Source organism: Erinaceus europaeus, chromosome 16 (assembly GCF_950295315.1).
Source record: "Erinaceus europaeus chromosome 16, mEriEur2.1, whole genome shotgun sequence".
Taxonomy (NCBI): domain Eukaryota; kingdom Metazoa; phylum Chordata; class Mammalia; order Eulipotyphla; family Erinaceidae; genus Erinaceus; species Erinaceus europaeus.
In genome coordinates, this window is record NC_080177.1 from 1,581,480 (window position 1) to 1,607,136 (window position 25,657).

A 25,657-nucleotide genomic window follows, 5' to 3' on the forward strand; every position below is an offset into this window, starting at 1 on the left:
GGGGGCCTGCAGCTCTCCACGGGCTCCGAGGACGCCTGACAGCCGACCGGGGGGCCCAGTCCCGCCCGCCTAGGCTCTGCGGGTCGGGTGGGCAGCTGCAGGCAGGGGCTGCCAGGGAGAAGAAAGAACTGAGCCCGGTGACACAATGGGCAGGATGGCGTGCAGCTGGCTGCGCTCAGCCTACAGACGGGGAGGACAGACGGACACACGGAGGGAGCAGGCACAGCGGAAGGAGGAAGGCCACACAGACGGGGAGGACAGACGGACACACGGAGGGAGCAGGCACAGCGGAAGGAGGAAGGCCACACAGACGGGGAGGACAGACGGACACACGGAGGGAGCAGGCACAGCGGAAGGAGGAAGGCCACACAGACGGGGAGGACAGACGGACACACGGAGGGAGCGGGCACAGCGGAAGGAGGAAGGCCACACAGACGGGGAGGACAGACGGACACACGGAGGGAGCAGGCACAGCGGAAGGAGGAAGGCCACACAGACGGGGAGGACAGACGGACACACGGAGGGAGCAGGCACAGCGGAAGGAGGAAGGCCACACAGACGGGGAGGACAGACGGACACACGGAGGGAGCAGGCACAGGGAGAGGAGCAAGGCCACACAGACGGGGAGGACAGACGGACACACGGAGGGAGCAGGCACAGGGAGAGGAGCAAGGCCACACAGACGGGGAGGACAGACGGACACACGGAGGGAGCAGGCACAGGGAGAGGAGCAAGGCCACACAGACGGGGAGGACAGACGGACACACGGAGGGAGCAGGCACAGCGGAAGGAGGAAGGCCACACAGACGGGGAGGACAGACGGACACACGGAGGGAGCAGGCACAGCGGAAGGAGGAAGGCCACACAGACGGGGAGGACAGACGGACACACGGAGGAAGCAGGCACAGCGGAAGGAGGAAGGCCACACAGACGGGGAGGACAGACGGACACACGGAGGGAGCAGGCACAGGGAGAGGAGGAAGGCCACACAGACGGGGAGGACAGACGGACACACGGAGGGAGCAGGCACAGCGGAAGGAGGAAGGCCACACCAAGCGCTAATGGCCTGGTGACTGCGAGGGAGAGAGACTCGGACCGGACAAGACGCTGTCTGCGAGACAGCCACTTTATGAGGACAGAAGGTTCAGATGAGAGGCCGGCGACTCCGGGGAAGCGGACAGCCCGCTACATCTCACAGCAAGGATGGCGGCCGAGGGTGCGGGGCAGTTCGCCCGAGGCAGGGACGATGCATCGGGGCCGAGAAGAGCCCTCCACTGAGCAGAGCTTCAAACACAGAAGCGAAAGCTGAGCGAACCCCAAGGCCGGACGGGTGTCTGCATCTGTCCGAGGTCCCAACAGTCCTCTCGGGGCCTGCCGGGCAGGTGGGCGGCCCAGGCAGCGCACTCGGCGGAGCTGGCCCGGGACACGCCGGGCCGGGGTTCGTGTTCCTGCAGGCACTCCCTTCCCAGGGCAGGCACCGGGCGAGTACGTTCCAGGCCGCGAGTCTCCAAGTTCTATCAAAACGGAGTCAAGTCAGAAACAGAGATCAGCCCGGCGCCCGCTGCCACCCGGGTGCGAGTGAGTGAGTGTCACACACACGCACGTCACCAGGCGAGGAGACGGCGTCTGGTCCGCGGCGGAGGCTCAGCGCGGCCCGCAGCCAGGGCTAAGGAAGGCATCCCCTTCTTCAGCGACGAAAGGAAGCAGGGGACAGCGGGAACCAGGAGAAGCAAGAGGAACGAACCCCAGAGCGGCCGTTCCGGGGAACACAAGCCAGAGAAGAGCGGCAGACGCGTCCGGAGCCGCGTGCGGTGACAAGCCCGCGTGTCCTCGCCCAAAGTCCAGCGGCGGCTTTTCCGGGCCAGGGTCTCCTGTGGACTCCGGCTGCCCCCGCTCTCGGCCGCTCTCGGCTAAGGCCAGTCTGTCCTCTGCCCGTGGCCCGTGTCTGGGTGCAGGGGAGACAGAGGCACCGCACCGCTGCAGAGCTGGACGCCGGACTGAGGAGCACCTCAGCCCCGGCCCCGCCACTCTCCACAGCGCTGCACTCAACCGGCTCCACCACGCCGCGCTCCCGCCCCGTCTAGAGAAAGGGGCGCCCGCCGCTAAGCGCTGCCCGGCTGGGTGTGAACAGTTCAGAGGGCGGGTGATGAGCCAGCCAAGTGTGACTAAGCATGTTCAGACCGACCAGAGGGTCACAGGCTAAGTCGGGGTCCCATCCCAGGCACAGCATGGGCCAGGGGAGTGGAGCCCTGCTGTCTGTCTGTCCCTTCTTTTCGGTGGGGCTTCTGCGAAGTTCTCTCTTTTGAGAGGTTAGAGAGGCAGCCGGTTGGCGCACACCTTACCGTGCACAGGGCCTCGGTTCAAAGCCCCTGCTCCCCACCAGCAGGGAGCAAGTCTGCAGGTGTCTTTCTCTCCACCCCCACACCCGGCCCTGCCCTCCCAATGTCTCTCTGTCCTAACAGGTGAAAGAGAACAAAGAAATGGCCTGGATCGGCCGTGCAGTCACCGAGCCCGAGACAGTCCTGATGGCAACAAAAGCCAGGCCAGATGGGGCAGAGGCCAGGATGCAGCACACCGGCACAGGAAGCATTCAGGACTGGGGGGCAGGGGCTAGTGGTGGGGAAGGCGGGCAAGTGGGCATGACTGCTTACTGGTACAAAGTTCCCTCTCACTGACAGAAAGTTCTGGAGCTGGGCAGTGGCGAAGGCTGCACATTAATTAGCAATGTGCCAAATTCCACTGGTTTTCCTATTTCAAACAGTAACAATCGTACCACCATGGTTTCTGGAAGCCCAGAACTGATGTGGATGTTAGGATCATCAGAGCAACAAGACAGTATTAGAGCCACAATTCATGCCTACAGAAAAGGGAAGACAAGGACGGTCACTATTAGAGCCACAACTCATGCCTACAGAAAAGGGAAGACACGGATGGTCACTATTAGAGCCACAATTCATGCCTACAGAAAAGGGAAGACAAGGACGGTCACTATTAGAGCCACAATTCATGCCTACAGAAAAGGGAAGACAAGGACGGTCACTATTAGAGCCACAACTCATGCCTACAGAAAAGGGAAGACACGGACGGTCACTATTAGAGCCACAACTCATGCCTACAGAAAAGGGAAGACAAGGACGGTCACTATTAGAGCCACAACTCATGCCTACAGAAAAGGGAAGACAAGGACGGTCACTATTAGAGCCACAACTCATGCCTACAGAAAAGGGAAGACAAGGACGGTCACTATTAGAGCCACAACTCATGCCTACAGAAAAGGGGAGACACGGACGGTCACTATTAGAGCCACAACTCATGCCTACAGAAAAGGGAAGACACGGACGGTCACTATTAGAGCCACAACTCATGCCTACAGAAAAGGGAAGACAAGGACGGTCACTATTAGAGCCACAACTCATGCCTACAGAAAAGGGAAGACAAGGACGGTCACTATTAGAGCCACAACTCATGCCTACAGAAAAGGGAAGACACGGACGGTCACTATTAGAGCCACAACTCATGCCTACAGAAAAGGGAAGACACGGACGGTCACTATTAGAGCCACAACTCATGCCTACAGAAAAGGGGAGACACGGACGGTCACTATTAGAGCCACAACTCATGCCTACAGAAAAGGGGAGACACGGACGGTCACTATTAGAGCCACAACTCATGCCTACAGAAAAGGGGAGACACGGACGGTCACTATTAGAGCCACAACTCATGCCTACAGAAAAGGGGAGACACGGACGGTCACTATTAGAGCCACAACTCATGCCTACAGAAAAGGGGAGACACGGACGGTCACTATTAGAGCCACAACTCATGCCTACAGAAAAGGGGAGACACGGACGGTCACTATTAGAGCCACAACTCATGCCTACAGAAAAGGGGAGACACGGACGGTCACTATTAGAGCCACAACTCATGCCTACAGAAAAGGGGAGACACGGACGGTCACTATTAGAGCCACAACTCATGCCTACAGAAAAGGGGAGACACGGACGGTCACTATTAGAGCCACAACTCATGCCTACAGAAAAGGGGAGACAAGGACGGTCACTATTAGAGCCACAACTCATGCCTACAGAAAAGGGGAGACAAGGACGGTCACTATTAGAGCCACAACTCATGCCTACAGAAAAGGGGAGACACGGACGGTCACTATTAGAGCCACAACTCATGCCTACAGAAAAGGGAAGACACGGACGGTCACTATTAGAGCCACAACTCATGCCTACAGAAAAGGGAAGACACGGACGGTCACTATTAGAGCCACAACTCATGCCTACAGAAAAGGGAAGACAAGGACGGTCACTATTAGAGCCACAACTCATGCCTACAGAAAAGGGAAGACAAGGACGGTCACTATTAGAGCCACAACTCATGCCTACAGAAAAGGGAAGACACGGACGGTCAACACAACCTAGAGGCAAAAACTCAGTGGTTAAGAAGAAAGGACACTCGTTGGGAACAGGCCGGGAAGACAACACAGCGGGACAGATCAGTGAACTTAAAGGCAGAGGGAGGAGCAGGCTAGATGACAAAGGCGCCACCAGCGCCACCAGCGCCACCAGCTCCGCGGGCCTAAGTGTGGGGCAGAGGGAAAAGCACGCTTTATGCTTCGGAAAAATAAGGGCAGAAACTCGTTTTTTCATTATACTTGATAGGACAGAGAGACATTGAGAGGGAAGGGGAAGATAGAGAGAGGGAGATGGGGGGGGTAGATAGCATAATGGTTATGCCTGAGGCCCCAAAGTCCCAGGTTCAATCCTCCATATCACCATAAACAAGAACTGAGCCGCGCTCAGAGAAAAAAGAAAGGAAGGGAGGGAGGGAGGGAGGGAGGAAGGAAGGAAGGAAGAGAGGGAAGACAAGGAGACACCTGCAGACCTGCTTCCCAGCTCCCGAAGCTTCCTTCTCCCCTGCAGGTGGGGGGCTTGCTGGGTGCTATCTGCACTTACATGGCGACCCCGTCCCCTGGGCTGAAGCTTCCTAAACTTAAAGAAAGCTATCCTCCTCACTGGGGTTCACTACTTACCTACCCCAAAGTGAAATTCATCACAACAGCAAAAGGCCAGTGAAGGTTCAACAAAGCCCAGCCAGCAGAGTGACAGAGCACACAGAAGCTCAAGGGGACTGCCCCCAGGCCTTCGACCCCAACTGCCCAGAGAGAAAGAAAGCAGCCTGTGGACGGCAGGACAGACAGCGCGCAGCTATGCAGAGACCCTCACACCCGAGGCTCCACAGTCCCAGGTTCAATCCCCCACACCACCATAAACCACAACTGAGCAGTGCTGGGGGTGGGGGAGAAGAGGGGGCAGGCGGTAACGCAGCGGGCGAAGCGCAGGGACAGGCGCGAGGATCCCGGTTCGAGCCCCCGGCTCCCCACCTGCAGGGGGGTCACTTCCCAGGTGCTGAAGCAGGTCTGCAGGTGTCTGTCTTTCTCTCCCCCTCTCTGTCTTCCCCTCCTCTCTCCATGTCTCTCTGTCCTGTCCAACTACAACGATAAACAACAGGGGCAACAAAAAGGGAAAAAATGGCCTCCAGGAGCAGTGGATTTGTAGCACAGGCGCCGAGCCACAGCAATAACCCTCGAGGGAAAAAGCTAAAAAGGAAAAGCAGCAGCAACATCTGGAGGCTGGCTGAGCGCACACAGCAGTGGGCAAGGACCTGGCTCGAGCCCCTGGTCCCCCTGCAGAGGAAGCTTCACCAGCTGTCAAGTAGTGGGAGGGTCTCTCTCTGTTCCTACAGCCCTCTTCCGTCTCGATTTCTGTCTCTGTCCAAAATAAATAGGATTTTAAACACCCTCATAAAGAAGAAAGCAGCAGTCCCGGAAGCAGTTAGGAGGGCCGGGAGATGGCACGCCTGCTAGGACGCTTGTCCTGCCAGGGCACTGCTGTCGTCTCGGCCTGGAGCATCGGGCGGTGCACACAAGGCCCCAGTTGTGCTGAGTCTACAGGAGGGAGGGGAGGAGATAGCTCAGCTGGCAGAGCACACTTTGCCATGCCTGAACACCGGGTTCAAGCCCCTGGCACCACACGGGAGCGCTACGCAAGGCCTGGGGGAAGTCCTGGGAGAAGTGGGGTGGCTGAGCCGTCTCCTCTGTCTGCCTCAAACGGGGACCCCGATGTGGAGGCCACGCTTCAGCACCATGCGGCGCGAGCCAAGAGGACACACCCGGCATCTGCAGCTGCGCACCTCTAGAACACAGTCTGTTTATCTCTGGGGAATGGGCCTGAGTTCCTGAGCTTTCTGACACGCTCTCACTGCTGCGATCACAGGCCACGGCGAGGGTGCAGCAGGTGTGGGACAAGCAGCGGGGCCAAAGCAGGAACGAGCTCCAGCCGGCCGCCCTGCCAGAGCCTGGGCCGCTCTCCCTCTCGCTCCGAGGACAGGGCCGAGGGAGGCGGCCAGCGGATGGATGGAGGCGGCACTGCCGGGACACCTGCGGGTCTTCCTGCCGGCGCCATCGGGGGTCAGCACTTCCTCCGGACAGACGCCCCGCACCGCGGCCCGCGCTTACCCACGGCGCCAGCGCCCAGAGCTCGGTGGCCGGTGGCCGACAGCCTCCTCACAGGCTCCTCACGGGCGTTTGCGAGAAGCCCGCGGCAGGAGTGTCCCCGCGAGAAGCCGGGCGCGCCTCAGCTGTGGTGGTCGCGCCGTGATCGGCACCGGGGCCTCGCTGAAGCGCCCGTGGGAACCCTCTGCACGGCTGACAGCGCTCAGCGGCTTTTCAAAATCTCTCCCAGGTCTGTCCCGTCCTCTCTCAAAAGCCCTCTGGGCAGGGCCAGGCGGTGGCGCACAGCACAGTGCGCGAGGACCCGGGTTCAAGCCCCTGGTCCCCACCTGCAGGGGGAAAGCTTCTCAAGTGGTGAAGCGGGGCTGCAGGTGTCTCTCTGTCTCTCTCTACCTTCTCCTCTCAATTTCTCTGTCTCTATACAATAACCGACATTTTTAAAAGCCGTCTGGGCCCCGTGCAGGCCCCGCGGCCGAGGGCGCACCTGGGTCAGCTCCGCCTCTGGGGGCCCCGCGAACCAGCAGACAGGAAGTCGCTCGCTCTGCCCGCACTCGCCTCGCCTCGCCTCCGACAAGAATCTTGGAACGTCTTTGCCAACTGATCTTTAGTGTCTCGTTTGTCTTTTTCTGATGACGGAGAGCTACAGAAAGACAGGCCCGAGCCCTGCTCAGCTCTAGTGTATGGCGGTGCTGGGTGCCGAACCCGGGGCCTCAGGATCTCCAAAATGAAAGGCTTGTGTGACTGACCACTATGCAATTCCCGGCCCCGACTCTGAAGTCCAGATTCAGAGACAAAGACCACAAGCAGTACCTCCCAAAGCAGATCTCCCCCCACGTCATGGTGCTCGCCCTCAAGACCCTGATTCAGACCCTCTCACTCCCAAAGCACGGATTCAGGGATCCCTGGCACAGGAGACAGTCAGCGCCGTCGGCATCGGGTCCTTCTGGAAATAGAGACTCGTTTCCAGGATGGCTGCCTGGCTCTTAATAAGAATACGACCGTCAGGATGAGAAAGCCTGAGCATCTTCAAATCGGACAGGGCACCTTTCCCCAGAATGTGCTCCGGAGTCCTTCCGAGCAGCCCGTGTCCGCTGGGCTCCTCGCGGGAATCAGCTGTCTCCTGTAAAGGCGAGCTCTCCTCCCTGAACCCCGCTCCAGGGCGGCTACTGTCCAAGGATCGATGTGTAATAAAAAGAGCTAAGGTCACTCGTCTTTGAGAGACGTGCCAAGTGCCGCCAGATCCTGCCCGGCTTCCTCCCGGGCCAGAAGCCAGACTGGAATCATTTCAGACTCTCCCGGTTTCTAGTACACAGACGACAGATGGACTGCTGTCCCCGACCTCCCCGCACCCCAACAGCTTTCGAGACCCACCCACCTAGCCCGGACCCCACCCACCTGGCTCCCTTTCTCACCTCTGCGGCCTCAGCTTAGAAGTCACTCCGGGGGCCAGGCTGTGGCGCACCTGGTGGGGCGCACATTTTACAATGTACAAGGATCTGGGTTCGACCCCCCAGCCCCCACCTGCAGGGGCAAAGCTTTGCCAGTGGTGAAGCAGGGCTGCAGGTGTCTCTCTGTCTCTCTCCCTATGTCCCCCTTCCCTCTCAATTTCTGTCTCTATCATGTCAATAAAAAAAAAAAAATTTTAAAGAAGTCATTTCAGAAGGAAAGGGATTTGAAAGATACTCAAGACTTCATTAAGCAGAGCGGGAGACGCGGGCACTCGTTGCTAGCTGAAGCCGTTGCTAAACCCATCTGACGGGCGCTCACCTTGGCCCACCCCAGCCCACATCACAGAAGTCCAAAGCAGATTCACAGCTTCTCTGCCTCCCCGCACCCCCATTTCTCTCTCTGACTAGGGGAGGAGGCCCTGGCCCCCATGGACCATAAGCTAAGCCTTTTCTTCTTTTTCTTACCAGAGCACTGCTCAGCTCTGGCTTATGGTGGTGTGGGGGATTGAACCTGGGATTTGAGAGCCTCAGGCATGAAAGCCTCTTTGCATAACCATTATGCTGTACCCCCACCCGCAAAGCCTTTTCTACACAGAAACTTCTGCAGCCAGCAGCCACCCGCCCTCGTGTGGGCTCCTCTCCCTTGACGGCTCGGGTGGGAACAGACTTGCCTCTGTCCAAACAGGCCCCGAGGGGCAAGACAGAAAGCAGACACACAGACCAGCCCGGTGCTGACTTTCCAAAGACTGAAGATCAGCTGGTTATGAGAAACACAGGGAGGAGGGCTTGAGCGACCAAAGCTCCGCTCGGCTCTGGCAGAAAGAAAGTGGAGCTGGGTCTCGAACCCACAGCCTCTGGGGCCTCGGGCCTGGACGTGTGTGCTCCGAGAGGATGAGCTGTCTCCCGGGGCCACAGAGAGAGGCTGCAGGCTCTGGACTCGGGTTGTCGCATGTGCTCGGCGAGGCGGGAAGATGTGTAAGAGCAGGAAGGGGAGGAGAGGGAGCGGGGGACCCTCGGATTTTCTGAGCCGCGACGGCCTTCCTGCCCCACACCAGCTGCGCCCACAGATGGCCTCCTGCCCTGCCGCGCCCCGGGCTCCCCCCCCCCCCCCCCCGCCCAAGCTCCCCAGCTCTCCGCCTCTGGACGTGAGGGGGCGGGCAGGGTGGCCCAGTCTTGGCAGGCGTCCTGGCCCCTGACCGCCTGGACTTGTTCTGAGAGTTCTGGGGTGCGTGTGGAGGGTGGAGCACCCACCCCCGCTCACTGGGGCACCCGCTCCTGAGAGGCTGAGTGGCCAGAGCAGATGCCCAAACCCCCACGGACCACCAGCAACCAGCAACCTGGCCGGGCACAGAGCCCCCAGCTGTGCAGGACCCCAACAGAGCCCTGAGCCTCAGATCAGGCCAGCCTGCGGTTTCAGCACCCCGGAGGGAGTCCAGCGACCTGAAACATTGTAGAAAAGCCAGACAAGGGAGTCGGGTGGGCGGTAGCACAGCCGGTGAAGCGCTGGTGGCTCAAAGCGCAAGGACGGGCATAAGGATCCGGGTTTGAGCCCCGGCTCCCCACCTGCAGGGGAGTCGCTTCCCAGGCGGTGAAGCAGGTCTGCAGGTGTCTGTCTTTCTCTCCCCCTCTCTGTCTGCCCCTCCTCTCTCCACTTCTCTGCCCTATCCAACAACTACAACATCAATAACAACAATAATAACATCAATAACAACAATAAAATAAGGGCAAAAAAGGGGAATAAATGAATATTATTTTAAAAAAGAAAAACCCAGGGGCCGGGCGGTAGCGCAGCAGGTTAAGCACACGTGGTGCAAAACGCAAGGACTGGCGTAAGGATCCCGGTTTGAGCCCCCGACATGAACAACACAGCAGATTAAGGAACAGAAAGTGAGGGGCCAGGCCATGGCCACCTGGTTGAGTGCAAGGACCCGGGTTCAAGCCCCTGGTCCCCACCTGCTGGGGAAAGCTTCATGAGAAATGAAGCAGGGCTGCAGGTGTCTCTGTCTCTCTCTTTTTCTCCACTCAATTTCTCTGTCTGTAGCTAATGATGAAAAAATTAAAATATTTTTAAAAAGGAACAGAATGAATGAATGGATGGATGGATGAGAGCGTGAACACCCAGGGGCTGGGACGGAGGTGGCCCACAGAGACAGAACTAGGAGCAGACAGGCACTCAAGCTGGACTGTGATGGTGAAAGTCCGTGGCCGCCGGGAGAGGAGGGCATCGGGAGCCTGCGGGAGCTGCGGGAAGCAGGAGGCTCTTCAGCTCAGTTGGGGCCGAGTCTGAGACCCCGGACGGTGGCGTGAGGAGGGGTTGTGCCCTGCAAAACAGGGCAGAGAAAAGCCCCCGGAGCAGCGGGAGAGCCAAACCAAGGCTCCGCTCGGGCTGTCAGGGCAGAGCCGCATGGGGATCAGAGACAGACAGCCGCTGACAGCCGCCAGCCGTGCACAGCTCCGCTGCCGCAGATGGGCGCCACGGCGCACTCTCCGGTCCGCTCCTCCCGGGAGCCTCTAGGAGGGAGAGAGGGGAACAGCAGCCTGGACGCGGAGAAAGGTCCAGGTTCAAATCCCTGCACCGCCCTAAGCCACAGCTGAGCAGGCCTCCGGGGGAAAAACATCAAAACAAAAGCAAAAGCAGCTACGCTGTGTGACAGCGAGGACGGACGGACGGACGGGCGGACGGGCGCTCTCACGGCCCCCACCCTCGCTGAGCCCGTCACCCACCCGCCTCCGTGGAAGCCGAGGCCCTGGCACTGAACCCCGCCCGGTGCCCCGGCCAGTCGCTGAGCTCCCGCCTGTTTCTAGAAAGGAGTGAGCACAGCACTTGGAACTCTGGGCGGCAGAGGACTCACGCTCCCTGTGCTGCGCAGTGAGGAGGGTGGGAGGGAGCCCCCACAGGACACCTCCTCCCTGTCCCAAAGCCCTTCTCCGGGGAGTCTAGAAGCTTCTTTTCTCACCTGAAAAAAGCAAGACGTAAGAGACGCTGACTGCTGATGCCGGACACAACACCTCTCCCCCACATACAGTGGGGGGATCACCACTCCTGGGGGGGCTTTCTCAGAGACACAGAGGCCCGGAAACAGAGAGACAGGGAAGACAGCACAGAATGAAAGACTCCTCCAGTGTGCTGGGGCCGGGCTCAAACCTGGGTCCCACACAAGGCAAAGCTCTCCAGGCCCCCCTTTACTTCTTTTCTTTTTTATGCCTATTATTATTATTATTAATTATTATTATTATTATCATTGCCTCCAGGGTTATCGCTGGGGCTCGGTGCCGGCACTACAAACCCACTGCTCCTGGAGGCCATTTTTTCCACTTTTTGTTGTTGTTGGACAGGACAGAGAAATTGCGAAAGGCGACAGAGACGGAGACCCTGCTTCACCACTTGTGAAGTGACCCGTGGGTGGGGGTGCGGGTCCTGGCGCTCACGGCCCTGGGCCGCAGTCCCAGCCAGCACTGCTCAGACACACAGTCCGGGCGACCGGACATTCTGGTCCCCAGTGTAAGCCTCACTCCCAAGGTTAAGCACTGCCCTGTGCCACGTCCCCTCCCTTTTTTTTTTACAACGGCAAAGTCCAAAGATCAGTCTGATGATTCCCAGCCTCCCTGGCTCCAAGATGGAAAGAAACGCCGTTGCAGGACGATGCTGCCGAGAGAGGAGAGAGTGGGAAGCGGACGGGTCCGTAGCCTCGCAGACTCGCACCGCCACCCACCAGAGGCTCCAGCAGCAGACGCCACCCCGGTCTCCGTCTCGGTCTCGGAGAAGGTCGCCGTGGCCAGAGCAGCCGGACGCACGGACACCCGACCCGCACGCGCCCGAAGCCGTGCCCACGCCTCCCTGGGCGGGCATGGGAGGCCCGGGAGGGGCACTGGCTGCCCTACAGGGACACCGTGACACCCGCTGCGGGCGTCGTGGGGGCTTCCGAGGCCGAGTCAGAGCTGGCCCTGGCCCGTCCCCGTCTCCCTCCAGGGCACCCGGAGCCAGGACATCCCCCACCCGCCCCGGCTGAGGGCGCACCAGCTGGATGGGGCAGAGGGAGCGCCGGGCCAGCGACAGCAGACCAGCCCGGGCACGGGGCCGGCCGCCTGCAGACTCACCTGCTCCAGAACCTACGTCTACAAGGTCTGCGGGGGGCACACCTGTCCTGGGCACAATGCCCGCCGAAGCTGCAGTGCCCACCGAAGCTGCAGTGCCCACCGAGGGTGCAATGCCCACCAAGGGTGCAATATCCACCCGGACTGCAATGCCCACCAAGGGTGCAATGTCCACCCATATTGCAATGCCCACCAAGGATGCATGCCCACCAAAGATGCAATGCCCACCAAGGGTGCAATATCCACCCAGACTGCAATGCCCACCAAGGGTGCAATGTCCACCCATATTGCAATGCCCACCAAGGGTGCATGCTCACCAAAGATGCAATGCCCACCAAGGGTGCAACGTCCACCCAGACTGCAATGCCCATCCAGACTGCATGCCCGCCGGGGGTGCAATGTCCACCAAGGGTGCATGCCCACACAGGACGCAGTGCCCACTAGGGTGCACACTTATCCAGAGTGCAACGCGCAGCGAGGCGGCGGTGCCCACCGGGGTGCATGGCCACTAGGGCGCAGCCCCGGCGCAGGGTCGGTCGTGCAACTCGGGAGGGGCCCAGCGCCCCGGCCCGCCCCGCCCCGCCCCGCGTGACCCCGTCGCGCCCACAGCGGGGAGGCCCCGAGCCCGACACCCCGAGCCCGACACCCCGGCCCCACCCCACCCTCGGCTCGCCCGGAGCGGCGCCCCCAAGCCCGGCCGCCCTGGACTCGGTGCCGCGGGGCGGCCGGAAGACGCCCGGGCCCCGCACCCCTGCCCGCCGGCTCCGGCCTCTCACCTGGGCGGCGGAGCGCGCGGGACACAGGGCGCAGAGCGGCGTCGGCGTGGCGGCCGCGAGCCCCGGACGAGCCCCGGACGAGCCCGAGAGGAAGCCGCCCGCGCGCCGCCCGCCTTCCCTCCCGGAGACCCCGCCGGCGCGACGCTCTTCCCGCGAGATCCCGGCCGCGGCGGGGGCGGGGCCGCGTGAGTGACGGCGCCCGCAACCTATGAGCGGCGGCGGCGCGGGAGGCGGGCCCCGGAGCCCAGGAGGGCCAATGAGAAGCGGGCACGGGTGGCGCGCCCCGCCCAGCGGCCCTCCGCCCCGCCCCTCATCCCTGAACTCGGGCGGGCGAGTGATGGGGGCAGGTGGGCGGGGAGGGGGGCAGGTGGGCGAGTGATGGGGGGCAGGTGGGCGAGTGATGGGGGCAGGTGGACGGGGAGGGGGGCAGGTGGGCGAGTGATGGGGGCAGGTGGGCGGGGAGGGGGGCAGGTGGGCGAGTGATGGGGGCACGTGGGCGGGGAGAGAGGCAGGTGGGCGGGGAGAGGGGCAGGTGGGCGGGGAGGGGGGGGCAGGTGGGCGGGGAGGGGGACGGGTGGGAGAGTGATGGGGGCGGGTGGGCTAGTGATGGGGGCAGGTGGGGGGGAGGGGGGCAGGTGGGCGGGGAGGGGGCAGGTGGGAGAGTGATGGGGGCAGGTGGGCGGGGAGGGGGCGGGTGGACGGGGAGGGGGCGGGTGGGCGAGTGATGGGGGCAGGTGGGCGGGGAGGGGGCAGGTGGGCGAGTGATGGGGGCAGGTGGGCGGGGAGGGGGCAGGTGGGCTGGTGATGGGGGCAGGTGGGCGGGGAGAGGGGCAGGTGGGCGGGGAGGGGGCGGGTGATGGGGGCGCGATGGGAGACCTGGCCGGCTGGCTGGGCGCGGGTCCTCCCGCACCTGGCCTGCGCCGCGCCTACGCACCTTCCCTTTGCGGAGCCCCTCTGCACCTCCAGCGGGCCACCCTGGCCTGGGTGCCCGGGTTCTCCAAGCCAAGCCCGCGCCTGTCAGGGGCTCTGCTGACTTCCCGGAGGCCTGCAAGAAGAGCGAGAGCGAGACCTCCAGGCACACTGATGAGCTGCGGCCTAAGCAGGTCTGCCAGTAAAGCGCTGAGAGCGCAGGCAGGAATGGGGACTTGCCAGCGTCCCGATCCTGCCCCTGTCGGGCGCGGTGGAGACATGCACAGGCCAGTGCGTTCATCAGAAGGAACGAGTGGCTGCTGGATGTGTGGACGCTGCAGACTCTGCTCTCTCCGTCCTGAAATTAGCGACCTGGTGAGTCTGTCCTGTAGCCCCCCACACACACCCCTTTGCACCCTTCCTCCTCGAGTCTAGCCCCTCCACCCGTGTTTGTTTATTTGTTTGTTTTATGGAAAAGCAAACACACACAGCAGCCATGGGCGTCACATCCGGAAAGTTCTGGAGCAATGCTCTCTGCTCAGACAGCTGACTCCAGAACTGCCAGGAGGAACTTGCCCCACCCCTGCAGTTCGCCCTGTCGCTGCACAGAGACAATCAGAGATGACTGGAGGGGCTGCATCTCTGTCCTTTGTCCTTGGGAGATGAGATCCTGGGCGAGGACACCCTCTGAGGGCCATTTGGAATCATGTTACAGTGGTGCTTTATTTATTGGTAGAGACTGTCAGAAATTGAGAGGGAAGGGGGAGATAGAGATGGAGGCAGGGAGACACCTGCAGACCTGCTTCACCACTCGTGAAGTGTCTCCCCTGAAGGTGGGGAACAGGGACTCGAACTCGGGTCTTTGTTCCTGTATAACATGTGCGCTCAGCCAGGTGCGCCGCCAGCCGCCTACCCCCACCCCACCCCCGTGCTTTGCAGCACAGCCAGACAGCCAGTCCCTGAGTCCCTTGTTCAGCCGTCCATCTCCCCCCACCCGCCCCCATTTCTTTGTTCAGTTTCCCTTCCAAACAAGCTCTCTCCTCCACTAACACAGCCTCCCTCCTCCTCCCAAGAGAACAAACCACCTTGGACACACACACCCCCAATTCTACCCACAACCACAAGTCCAGAGAAACTTGAAAGTGTGGTATGTCTGCTGTCTCTACTTTCTGGCCTCCTGTCTTCCCCTCACTGAAATGTCTGCGCCCACACAGCCTGCTGCGCTGGTCACAAAAACAAAACAAAACAAACAAACAAACATAAAAAAACACCTTTCCTGAGGGGCCATGGAGACGGGGCTGCCTTCCCTGGGCCCTGGTCTGTCTGTCTGTCTCTCTTTCTCTCTCTCTCTTTCTCTCTCTCTCTCTCCACAGCAGATCAAACTCTCCTTTGACAGTCGCCTGACTTCCTTCTGATCTTAAAGCTCCCCTTCTGACTTTCTTTGACCTCCGTTCCTGCCTTGCAAAGGGTGCTAGAAAGAGCTGCCTCCTTATCTTCCTGCCTCCAAAAAAAATAAAAGCCTCACACTGAGTGCCCATGAGTGACTCAAACAAAAAACTGCTTCCAAATTTACAAAGCCGGAGTCCTTGGCATCTGATCGTCTCAGAGATGGAAAGAACCCTCTGCTTGGGAGGACCCTTCTCAGTCTTCCTGTCACAAGGGAGCACGGCCACGCACAGAGGCCCAGAGAGCGGTGCGGGGGCTGGACGGCCCCGGGTGACTCCCGGAACACTGCTGTCCCTCTTCCCTTATGCCAGGGGCCGGGGTGCAGAGCTAGTTGCTGCCCCCTCGCTCTGCTCTGGGTCCCAGCCCACACAGTAGCAGGAGCTGGACCCTGGGACTCTGGGGCCCAGGAGGGCAGGAAGGGCACAAGGGGGACCTCCACGGGGACACAGCTGTTGTCTTGTGTCGGTGTTACAGCTTCGAGATTCAAAGGCGTTCATGGAACACAGGTGCAGGGGAGATTCTAGAAGTGATCCACAACCTTCTAGAAACAAAAGAAAGTGAGTCAAGTTAAAAGATTGGGGGGAGGAGGTGGCACGCGCATGAGCGCACACATTACATCCACAAGGACCTGGGTTCAAGGCCCCACCCTCCACCTATAGAGAGACACTGGGGTCTAGTCGCCAGCACCGTGGACCGCTTTTGCTTAGCCAGTGGGAGGTGAGGTGCTCAGGGCTGGGTAGGGGGAGATGGACCTTAGATCCTGGCTCCCAAGCCTATTCAAGTCCGTCTGATTCAAATCCGTCACGACTTAGCATCTCTGCTTACTGCTGGACGCCTGGCAGAGAGAGTCTGGATGGCGCCCAGTGACCCCAGAAGGTGCCCTGTGGGCCCCCCAGCCAGCTCAGCTGCAGCCCTGACTTCCATCAGCTCAGCCTGGACGAGAAAGGGCATGGCGTTCTGGAAGCTTCCAAGGTTCTGTGCTACAACTTCAGAGAAAGTGAAAGGGCTTAAGGACTCTGAACTAAAGCACACAGCTGTTTGACAATTTAAAAATGGTCTGTGACATTTCTCTGATAGGTTTGAACCAAGGGAAGCTGCTTATGCTTCGGGGAGGTGAGGCAGAAGGAGGAGAGAGGAGCGGGGGGCTGAGAGTGTCAGCGGCTCACCTGACACTCAGAAACAGCCTTTGTGTTCATCACTAAGGCGCTTGACGTTTTCAGGATGCGCTTGCTTACTTCACGAGAGAGAACTCTGCACGAGACCTGGCTGCACAATTATTTGAAAATCATTTACAGATCTGACGAGAGGAACAGAAGCAGAGCGGCGCTCTGGCACATCTGGCGCCAGGGACTGAACTCGGAACTTCCTGTTTGCAAGTCCTGCACTCTGCACTTGAGAACTGTGTCCCCCCACCTCAGAGAACCACCACAACTCTCACAAGTCTTACAAACACTTTACTGGCTTCTGTTTTGTCTGATTTTTTTTTTTTTTGGCAAGTTCATGTACATCAGATCTGGATTCCACATCTGAGTGAGACCATCTGGTAGTTAGTTACCGTTCATCTCTATTTTGCTAAGCATCATCACCTCCAGTTCCGTCCATTTTGTCCCAAAGGACATAAAATCACCTTTTTGATTGCAGAGTAGTATTCCATGGAATATAGATACCCCATAGCTTCTTTAGCTAGTCATCTGTTGGTGGTCATTGTGGGGTTGGAGGGGCCCCAAATATTGAGAGCAGCTGTTGGCCCAAGGCCAATTGTTCTTGTTTCATACGGATGTTTCCACCTGTGCCCCCCCTGTGATAACCATATAAAGGTGGGACGAGACGTGATCGAGGTCGCAGACTCCCTTTGCTTGGAAGGGTGTCGGCGGCCCAAGCTTAAGCTTGATAGTAAAGGCCCTTGCTATTGTATGTGATTCTGGACTTCTTTGCGTGAGATCGGGACTCGAACTTCTGGGCATAACAGGCATTAAGGCTGTTTCCACTCGTTGGCTGCTGTGAATAATGTAGCTATGAACACAGGGTGCATATGTCCCTTGGAATTAGTGCTTGAGTGTCCACTGGATAAATGCCCAAGAGTGGGATTGCTGGATCCTAAGGAAATTCCATTTTTATTCAAGGACTCTTTGTTAAAGTATTTTTTACGAATTTATTGTTGGATAGAGACGGAGAGAAAATGGAAGGGGAGGAGAAGACAGAGAGAGGGAGAGACAACTGCAGTCCTGCCCCACCACTTGCCAAGCTTCCCCCCCCCCCTGCAGGTGGGGACCAGGGCCTTGAACCCAGGTCTTTGCACATGGTAACCTGTGCATTTAATCAAGTGTGACACCGCCTGACTCCCCAAAACTTTATTTGTGAAAACAGGCTGCTGGTTGGATCTGGGCCAGGCTGTGAGGAGTTGGTGGGGGGTGGGGGGAGGCACAGAGGGACAGCTCCGAGGTCGCCGTTCTCCCCTCTTGAACCCTTCTATATTTTTCAGAAGATTTGTTTTAGTTCTTTTATATGTGATAGAGACTCACAAGAGGGGAGGGGACTGGGGAGACAGCATAATGGCTATGTAAAAAAACTTTCATGCCTGAGGCACCAAAGGTCCCAGGTTCAATCCCCAGCACCACCATCAACCAGTGCTGAGCAGGGATCTAGTCTCTTTATCTCTCTCATTAAAATAAAATGAAATACCATGTTCAGCGGGGAAGCAATTACAGAAGCCAGATCTTCCACCTTCTGCATCCCACAGTGACCCTGGGTCCATACTCCCAGAGGGATAGAGAATGGGAAAGCTGTCAGGGGAAGGGGTGGGATACGGAGTTCTGGTGGTGGGAATTGTGTGGAGTTGTACCCCTTTGTCCTATGGTTTTGTTAATGTCTCCTTTTTAAAATAAATTAAAATAAAATAAAATAAAGAGCCTGGTGACAGCACACCTGGTTAAGTGTTCACAATACAGTTCACAAAGACAGAGGTTCAAGCGCCTGATCCCCACCTGCAAGGGGAAAGCTTTGAGAGTGATGAGGCAGGCCTGCAGGTGTCTCTCTCTCTTCCTCTCTATTATCCCTTTTCCTCTCAGTTTCTCTTTGTCTTTATTCAATAAGAAATAAAAGTCTGGGAGTATGGATCAACCTATCAATGTCCATGTTCAGCGGGGAAGCAATGACAGAAGCCAGATCTCCCACCTTCTGTACCCTATAATGACCCTGGGTCCATACTCCCCGAGGGATAGAGAATAGGGAAACTATCAAGGGAGGGGGGTGGGATACGGAGTTCTGGGGGTGGGAATTGTGTGGAGTTGTACCCCTCTTATCCTACAGTTTTGTCAGTGTTTCCATTTTACAAATAAATTTTTTTTAAATTACTTCTCCTGGAAAAAAATTAATAAAAATAAAAGTAAAAAGAGGGGGGCTGGGCGGTAGCACAGCAGGTTAAGTGCAGGTGGCATAAGGATCCCGGTTTGAGCCCCCGGCTCCCCACCTGCAGGAGAATCACTTCATAAGCGGTGAAGCAGGTCTGCAAGTGTCTATCTTTCTCTCTCCCTATCTGTCTTCCATTCCATCTTCCCCCATCTTCTCTTTCCATTTCTCTTTGTCATATCTAACAACAACATCAATAACAACAACAATAATCACTACAACAATAAAAAAGGGCAACAAAAAGGAATAAATATTTTTAAAAATTAAAAAAAAAAGTTAACCAGGTGGTCCGAGAGATGATAAAGCTATGGACTCTCAAGCATGAGGTTCTGAGTTCGATCCCCGGCAGCACATGTGCCAGAGTGATATCTGGTTCTTTCTCTCTCCTCCTATCTTTCTCATAAATAAAATCTTAAAAAAAAAAAAAAAAAGTTAACAGGGCCAGGCAGTGGCACACCTGGTTAAGCATTCACATTACAGTGTGCAGGGACCCGGGTTCAAGCCCCTGGTCCCCACCTGCAGGGGGGAAGCTTCATGAGTGGTGGAGCAGGGCTGCAGGTGTCTCTCTGTCTCTCTCACTCTCTATCTCCTCCACCCCCTCAGTGTCTCTCTGTCTCTAATAATAAATAAAGAAAATAAAAATAGGTAAATAAGAATAAAATAAAATGAGAGAGAGGCAGGCCAGAGCACCACATGGTTGAGGAGAACCCCATCCCACATCCTACTCTGGCCCCTGGGACACGGTGGGCACGGGCCCAGAGCCAGGGTCCAGATGGCCTAGGCCTGGCCCAGGGGTAACTGAGGACAGCGGTCTCTCCTGAGGGGACCCCATGCCCGAGAGCCCCAGCAAATGTCAGGCTGGGTTTTCTCCATCCACACATGGTACCCAGCGCAGAAGCCTGCAGCTCGGGGTCTCTGTCCACAGGCTGCAGGTGGAGTCCTGCCAGACCAGAAGGACAGCCAGCGGGGGTGACAGCAGACAGTCACACGCAGGCCTGGGACCTGCGCTCCGCTCACCATCTGTCTTCGGGGGACGCTGCACGGGCTGCCAGAAGCTCCCCGAATTCAGGCCGAGAGCAGGAAGGCAGGGACAGAAGGTCCCATGAAGGTCGTGGGCGGGCAGGTGGGCACCGGGGCGGGGGCCCCAGAAGGTGGCTGCTGAGAGGACAGCTGGGCAGGGAGCAGGGGGCAGGCAGCCGGCCTGGAACCTTGAGGCCACAGGAAAGAGGGTGTCCTGAGGGGGGGCCCAGGGGGAATCCCAGCAAGGCTCTGCCACCCACATGTCAACTAGCCTGGCCAAGAGAGAATGAGAAGCCACGGGCCAGATTCTCTACTCTGGCCTCTTTTGTGGAAGTGTGGGGCTGGGGAGAGAGAGAGGGAGAGGGAGAGGGAGAGGGAGAGGGAGAGGGAGAGGGAAGGGGAGGGGGAGGGGGAGAGGGAAGGGGGAGGGGGAGGGGGAGGGGGAGGGGGAGGGGGAGAGGGAGAGGGAGAGGGAGAGGGAGAGGGAGAGGGAGAGGGAGAGGGAGAGAGAGGCATTACAGCACTGCTTCACCACCCCTGGAGCAAACAGGGAGAGCCACAGGGGACATGGGGATCATGGGGAGACTTGGGAAGTCCGCGTCAGGTGAGCACACCTGGCGCTCCCAGTAGGCCAAGAGAAGGCAGGTCCAGGTGTGCTGTGGGCCAGGTTTCAGAAGAGGCGTCTTTTGGCAACTTTGCGGGGTCCTCGGGAGTCTGTTCCCGAGTCTCCTCTGTGATCTCACTTCTGGATCATCTCTCTCTCTTTTTTTTAAATATTTATTTATTCCCTTTTGTTGCCCTTGTTGTTTTATTGTTGTTGTTATTGATGTTGTTGTTAGGACAGAGAGAAATGGAGAGAGGAGGGGAAGACAGAGGGGGAGAGAAAGACAGACACCTGCAGACCTGCTTCACCGCCTGTGAAGGGACTCCCCTGCAGGTGGGGAGCCGGGGGCTCAAACTGCCTTGCGCTTTGCACCAAGTGCACTTAACCTGCTGAGCTACAGGCCGACTCCCCCATCTCTCTCTCTTTTTGAAAGAATTGATTTAAAAAAAAATTTTTATTGGGAGTCTGGCGGTAGCGCAGCGGGTTAAGCGCACGTGGCTCAAAGCGCAAGGACCGGCGTAAGGATCCCGGTTAGAGCCCCCGGCTCTCCACCTGCAGGGGAGTCGCTTCACAGGCGGTGAAGCAGGTCTGCAGGTGTCTGTCTTTCTCTCCCCTCTCTGTCTTCCCCTCCTCTCTCCATTTCTCCGTCCTGTCCAACAACGACATCAATAACAGCAATAATAACCACAATAGAACAACAAGAGCGGCAAAAGGGAATGAATATTTCTAAAAATTGTCTGTATTTATTGGATGGAGACAGCCAGAAATTGAGAGAAAAGGGGAGGCAGAAAGAGAGGGAAACGGGCCAGGTGGCGGCTCACCTGGTTGGATGCACTTAGCACAGCGCAGGGACCCTGCGCTTTGAGTCCCCTAGTTTGAGTCCCCTAGTTTGAGTCCCCTAGTTTGAGTCCCCTAGTTTGAGTCCCCTAGTCCCCACCTGCAGGGGGAAAGCTTTGCGAGTGGTGGAGCAGGGCTGCAGGTGTCTCTCTGTCTCTCCCTCTCTGTCTCCCCCTTCCCTCTTGATTTCTGGTGTGTCTATCCAACAAATAAAATAAAGATAATACTAGTGGGGGTTGTATTGTTACGTGGAAAACTGAGAAATGTGATGCATGTACAAACTATTGTATTTACTGTCGAATGTAAACCATTAATTCCCCAATAAAGAAATTAAAAATAAAATAAAGATAATAAAAAAAATTTTTTTAAAGGACAAAGAGGGAGACTGAGCAGTGGCACAGCGGGTTTGGCACACGTGGCGCAAAGCGCAAGGACCGGCATAAGGATCCCGGTTCGAACCCCGGCTCCCCACCTGCAGGGGAGTCGCTTCACAGGTGGTGAAGCAGGTCTGCAGGTGTCTGTCTTTCTCTCCCCCTTCTGTCTTCCCCTCCTCTCTCCATTTCTCTCTGTCCTGTCCAACAACAACAACAACAACAATAACAACAAGGGCAAGGGCAACAAAATGGGGGAAAATGGCCTCCAGGAGCAGTGGATTCATAGTGCAGGCACCAGCCCCAGTGGTAACCCTGGAGGCAAAAAAAAAAAAAAGAAAAAGAAAAAGAAAATAAACACTTGTGGCCTGAGGAGACAGCATCATGGTTCATGCTTGAGGCCTTGGGGTCCCAGGTTCAACCCCCAGCACCACCATCAGCCAGCTCTGATCAGGGCCCTGGTATATATACATACATACATACATACATATCTTTCATTAAGAAATAATAAATAATCAACAATTTGTTTGGCTTTATATGTTAACTATTTTTCAGCCACCAGGTTCCAGATGCTACCATGATGCCAACCGGACTTCCCTGGACAGACAACCCCACCAATGTGTCCTGGAGCCCCGCTTCCCCAGAGCCCTGTCCCACTAGGGAAAGAGAGAGACAGTCTGGGAGTGTGGATCGACCAGTCAACACCCATGTTCAGCAGGGAAGCAATTACAGAAGCCAGAGCTTCCATCTTCTGCATCCCACAACGACCCTGGGTCCATGCTCCCAGAGGGATAAAGAACAGGAAAGCTGTCGGGGGTGGGGGGTGGGATACGGAGTTCTAGAATTGTACCCCTCTTATCCTATCTTGTCAGTGTTCCCATTTTATAAATAAATAAATTTTTAAAAGAAATAATAAAATATAGGCAGAGGGTAAATAGCACAATGGTTATGCAAACAGACTCTCATGTCTGAGGCTCCAAAGTCCCAGGTTCAATCCCCCGCACCACCATCAGCCAGAGCTGAACAGAGCTCTGGGAAAATAGAGAAGGACACTTGCTGCTCTGCTTCACCTCCGGTGAAGCTGTCCCCCTGCAGGCGGGGCTGGGAGCTTGAGCCTGCGTCCTTGTGCCCTGCAACATGTGTGCTCAGCCTGGTGCGCCACTGCCTGGCCCTCTGTGGCATCGTCTCTCTGCCTCATGACTTGATAAAGGAAGACTGGCAACTGCAGACCTTTGTGAGGATTCCCTTGGAATCTTATTTTTTAAATAATTTTTATTTGTTATTAAATAGTTTGTTACAAGACTGTAAAACCACAAGAATCTTTAGTCCCACCCGACACACACTCGCTTGCAATTCTTTTTTTGTTTTGTTTTGTTTTGCCTCCAGGGTTATTGCTGCAGCTCGGTGCCTGCACTATGAATCCACTGCTCCTGGGGGCCATTTTTCCATGTTGTTGGATAGGACAGAGAGAAATGGAGAGAGGAGGGGAAGACAGAGAGGGGGAGAGAAGGACAGACACCTGCAGACCTGCTTCACCGCCTGTGAAGCGACTCCCCTGCAGGTGGGGAGCTGGGGGCTCGAACCAGGATCCTTGCACTGGTCCCTGCGCTTGTTGCTACTTGTGCTTAACCAGGCGTGCCACCGCCCTGCCCCCTGGGATCCTTCCAAGAGACTCCATGAGGAACCCACGAGGAGGGAGCTGGGAGAAGTCCCCGTGAGCCGTTCAGTCCCCTCAGCACAGCCCTTCTGCTGCTGCCCGAAGAGCTGCCATGTGGTGCCAGGGTTTGAACCCAGGGCCTCACGCACAGAAGGCCTGCGCTCTCCCAGTTCTCATCCCACCTCAAAGGCCTTTGTCCCCAGGACACATCCATCTGTAGGGACGGATTGGCAAGCAGGCCCCAGGCCACGGGCTTCTCTGGTTTGGTGAGTAGCCGCAGGGCAGAAGCTCTCCCAGAGGCCCGCGCAGTTCTCTCCCTCCTCTCTCTCCTTGGCCTCCGACTGACTCACTGATTTTTCTGTGGGTGAGAAGGCAGCTCTGATGGGCCACTGACTGGCTGGGCAGAAGCCACTGCCTTTGAACCGGTTTGGGGGGGTGTCTCTGCATTGGGGGTGTGCTCGGGACCCTGTCTGTGTCTTCTGTCCACGTCACCCTCTCTCGTGTGCAATGTACTCTCATCCTTGTCCTGGTCACCAGCTCAGACACAAGCCCAAGAGTCGCTTTCCAGCCCCTTCCCCGGCCCCGCCAGAATCTCTGGATGGTGTGCGACCAGGAGAGACAGTTCAGCGGGTGGAGTGCAGGACGTGCTCGGCCAAGGCTCCTGTTCTCCACCCTTGGTGCTGCTTGCACCAGAGTGAGACTCTGGCTCCTGTCTCTGCGCCTCTCTCCTCTCTCTCACTGTCTCTCTGGCTCCTGTCTCTGTGCCTCTCTCCTCTCTCTCACTGTCTCTCTGGCTCCTGTCTCTGCGCCTCTCTCCTCTCTCTCTCTGTCTCTCTGGCTCCTGTCTCTGTGCTTCTCTCCTCTCTCTCACTGTCTCTCTGGCTGGCTCCTGTCTCTGCGCCTCTCTCCTCTCTCTCACTGTCTCTCTGGCTCCTGTCTCTGCGCCTCTCTCCTCTCTCTCACTGTCTCTCTGGCTCCTGTCTCTGTGCCTCTCTCCTCTCTCTCACTGTCTCTCTCGCACGGGGCTCTTCCATGACTTTTGTGATTTGACAGAGCAAGGAGATGGTTTAGCTGACGGGGCACGTACTTTGCAAGCCTGAGGTCCTGGGCTCGTCCAATGGCCTGAGCTGAGCAGTGCTCAGGGAGCAAACACACAAACAAGAATTGGGGCTGGGGGCTGGGGGGTAGGACAGTCTGGGACACCGTCTCAGGCCCCTCCCTCTGACACCAGGTCTGCAGAAGCCCTAGGCTGCTTGCCTGTGGCAGTCCTGTCCCTGGGACCATCCTCAGCATCTTCCTTCTCTTCCTCCCCCCTCCTTTCCCTCCCCTCCTCCTCTTCTCTTCCTCCTTCCCCTCCTCTTCCTCCTCCTACACTACCTTCTCCTCCTTCCTCTTCCTCCTCCTCCTCCTCTCCCTCCTCAGGGGCCTCCTTCTGTGGTCACGATGCTGGGGACAGGCCTATGGAGAGCCAGCCCACCTCGGCACCAACGTGCCTTTGAGGTGACCTTGGTCCTGTTCCTGAATTGCTCTGCGCCTCAGTCTCCCCACGTAACTGGGAAGAACAAGGATGCGCCCTGGGGAGTGGCCCTCCCTCCCCTGGGCCTCTGTTTTTTCCTGCCGCGCTGAGAATGAACAGAGGGCCCTGAGCCCACAGGGGACTGCTGAGCGGTCTCCCAGACCCTGTGTTTTATGCCTTATCTCTTTGAGAGAGAGGGAGAGAGAGACAGAGAGACAGAGAGACAGAGAGAGAGTACAATGACGCACTATCTCTTCAGCTCCCTCCCTCTCTCCCTGCTTCCAGTTCCCCCTCTGTCCCTCCCTCCCCTCCTGAGGGAGGCCGCCAAATACTAGGTGCCATTCAGACTAGATCGCAAACTGGAGGAGGGACTTTGCACCAGGGAGCACACGCTTGTGGGTGTCTGCAGGCTGCAGACATGGCTGCACCAACACCAGATTCTGCACACTGGGTAGCTGTCTCCCTCACCGCTCCTCTTCAAGTTCCCCAAGTACGTTCTGGGGACAAACGGGTTGTTTCATTTCTAACCGAGAGAGGAGAGGCGGACAAGGAGGGCAGGTAGCACTGACCACAGCACTGACTCACAGTGCTCAGTCCCTGCAGATGTCTGAATGTCCTCACAGCTGGGCTGCCCCCTGGGAGCCCACCTGCCAGGTGTCCACCTTGCGATATGGGAAGGAGACAGTAGGCTCCAGAGGAGGGGAAGGCCCGAGGCTGGCACGCAAACACCGGCTGGGAAGGGGAAGGGGAAGGGGAGTCTGGGTGGGGAGCTGTTAGGGGCCTCTCCAGGTGGTCAGTGCCTCCCTGGGCGGGAGCCTCAGCCCTGTGGGATGGGCCAGTCCAGCCACCCTGCCCAGATGTTGAGGGCTGCAAAACCTCCCCTGGGCAGTGCCCAGCTGCCCCGTGGGGAGTGGAATGTCCAAGCTCTGTAGAGGGCCACATGGCAGGGAAGAGCCGGCAGGAGTCAGACAGGCTGGGCGCTTGGCTTTGGCTTTTTACTGTGTGGTGCTGGGGGTCGAGGGGCTGCAGTCCCGCCTGGGTCTCAATCTGGCG

General features: G+C 57.8%; 2 protein-coding genes across 8 annotated transcripts in view; one reads left to right on the forward strand and one right to left on the reverse strand.

Moving 5' to 3' along the window:
• GLCE (glucuronic acid epimerase) overlaps positions 1-12,968 on the reverse strand; it is a 32,001-nt gene extending 19,033 nt beyond the window's left edge. Inside the window, exon 1 of the mRNA XM_060175654.1 lies at positions 12,837-12,968. The gene's annotated coding sequence lies outside the window, so the exon portion shown is untranslated. The remainder of the gene's footprint in view (positions 1-12,836) is intronic.
• A 711-nt stretch (positions 12,969-13,679) lies between these two features.
• LOC132533520 (uncharacterized) lies at positions 13,680-17,110 on the forward strand. Of its 7 annotated transcripts, none has more exons than XM_060175688.1 (3): positions 13,680-14,120; positions 15,666-15,748; positions 16,004-17,110. In XM_060175688.1, exons 1-3 carry the CDS (start codon positions 13,704-13,706, stop codon positions 16,056-16,058), a joined length of 555 nt encoding a protein of 184 aa, XP_060031671.1. In that variant the 5' UTR covers positions 13,680-13,703; the 3' UTR covers positions 16,059-17,110. The 7 variants fall into 7 exon arrangements, 4 of the variants coding, with proteins under 4 accessions (XP_060031671.1, XP_060031670.1, XP_060031667.1 ...); XM_060175687.1 differs by having other exon boundaries at positions 16,395-17,110; XM_060175684.1 differs by having other exon boundaries at positions 16,412-17,110.
• The last annotated feature ends 8,547 nt before the right edge of the window (positions 17,111-25,657 follow it).

Coding starts and splice junctions, on each gene's coding strand:
- LOC132533520 (XM_060175684.1), top strand. CDS start 13,704: ATGGGAGACCTGGCCGGCTGGCTGGGCGCGGGTCCTCCCGCACCTGGC. Junction 14,121..15,665: donor GTCCTGAAATTAGCGACCTG/GTGAGTCTGTCC, acceptor TCGGTGTTACAG/CTTCGAGATTCAAAGGCGTT. Junction 15,749..16,411: donor CCTTCTAGAAACAAAAGAAA/GTGAGTCAAGTT, acceptor TGACGTTTTCAG/GATGCGCTTGCTTACTTCAC.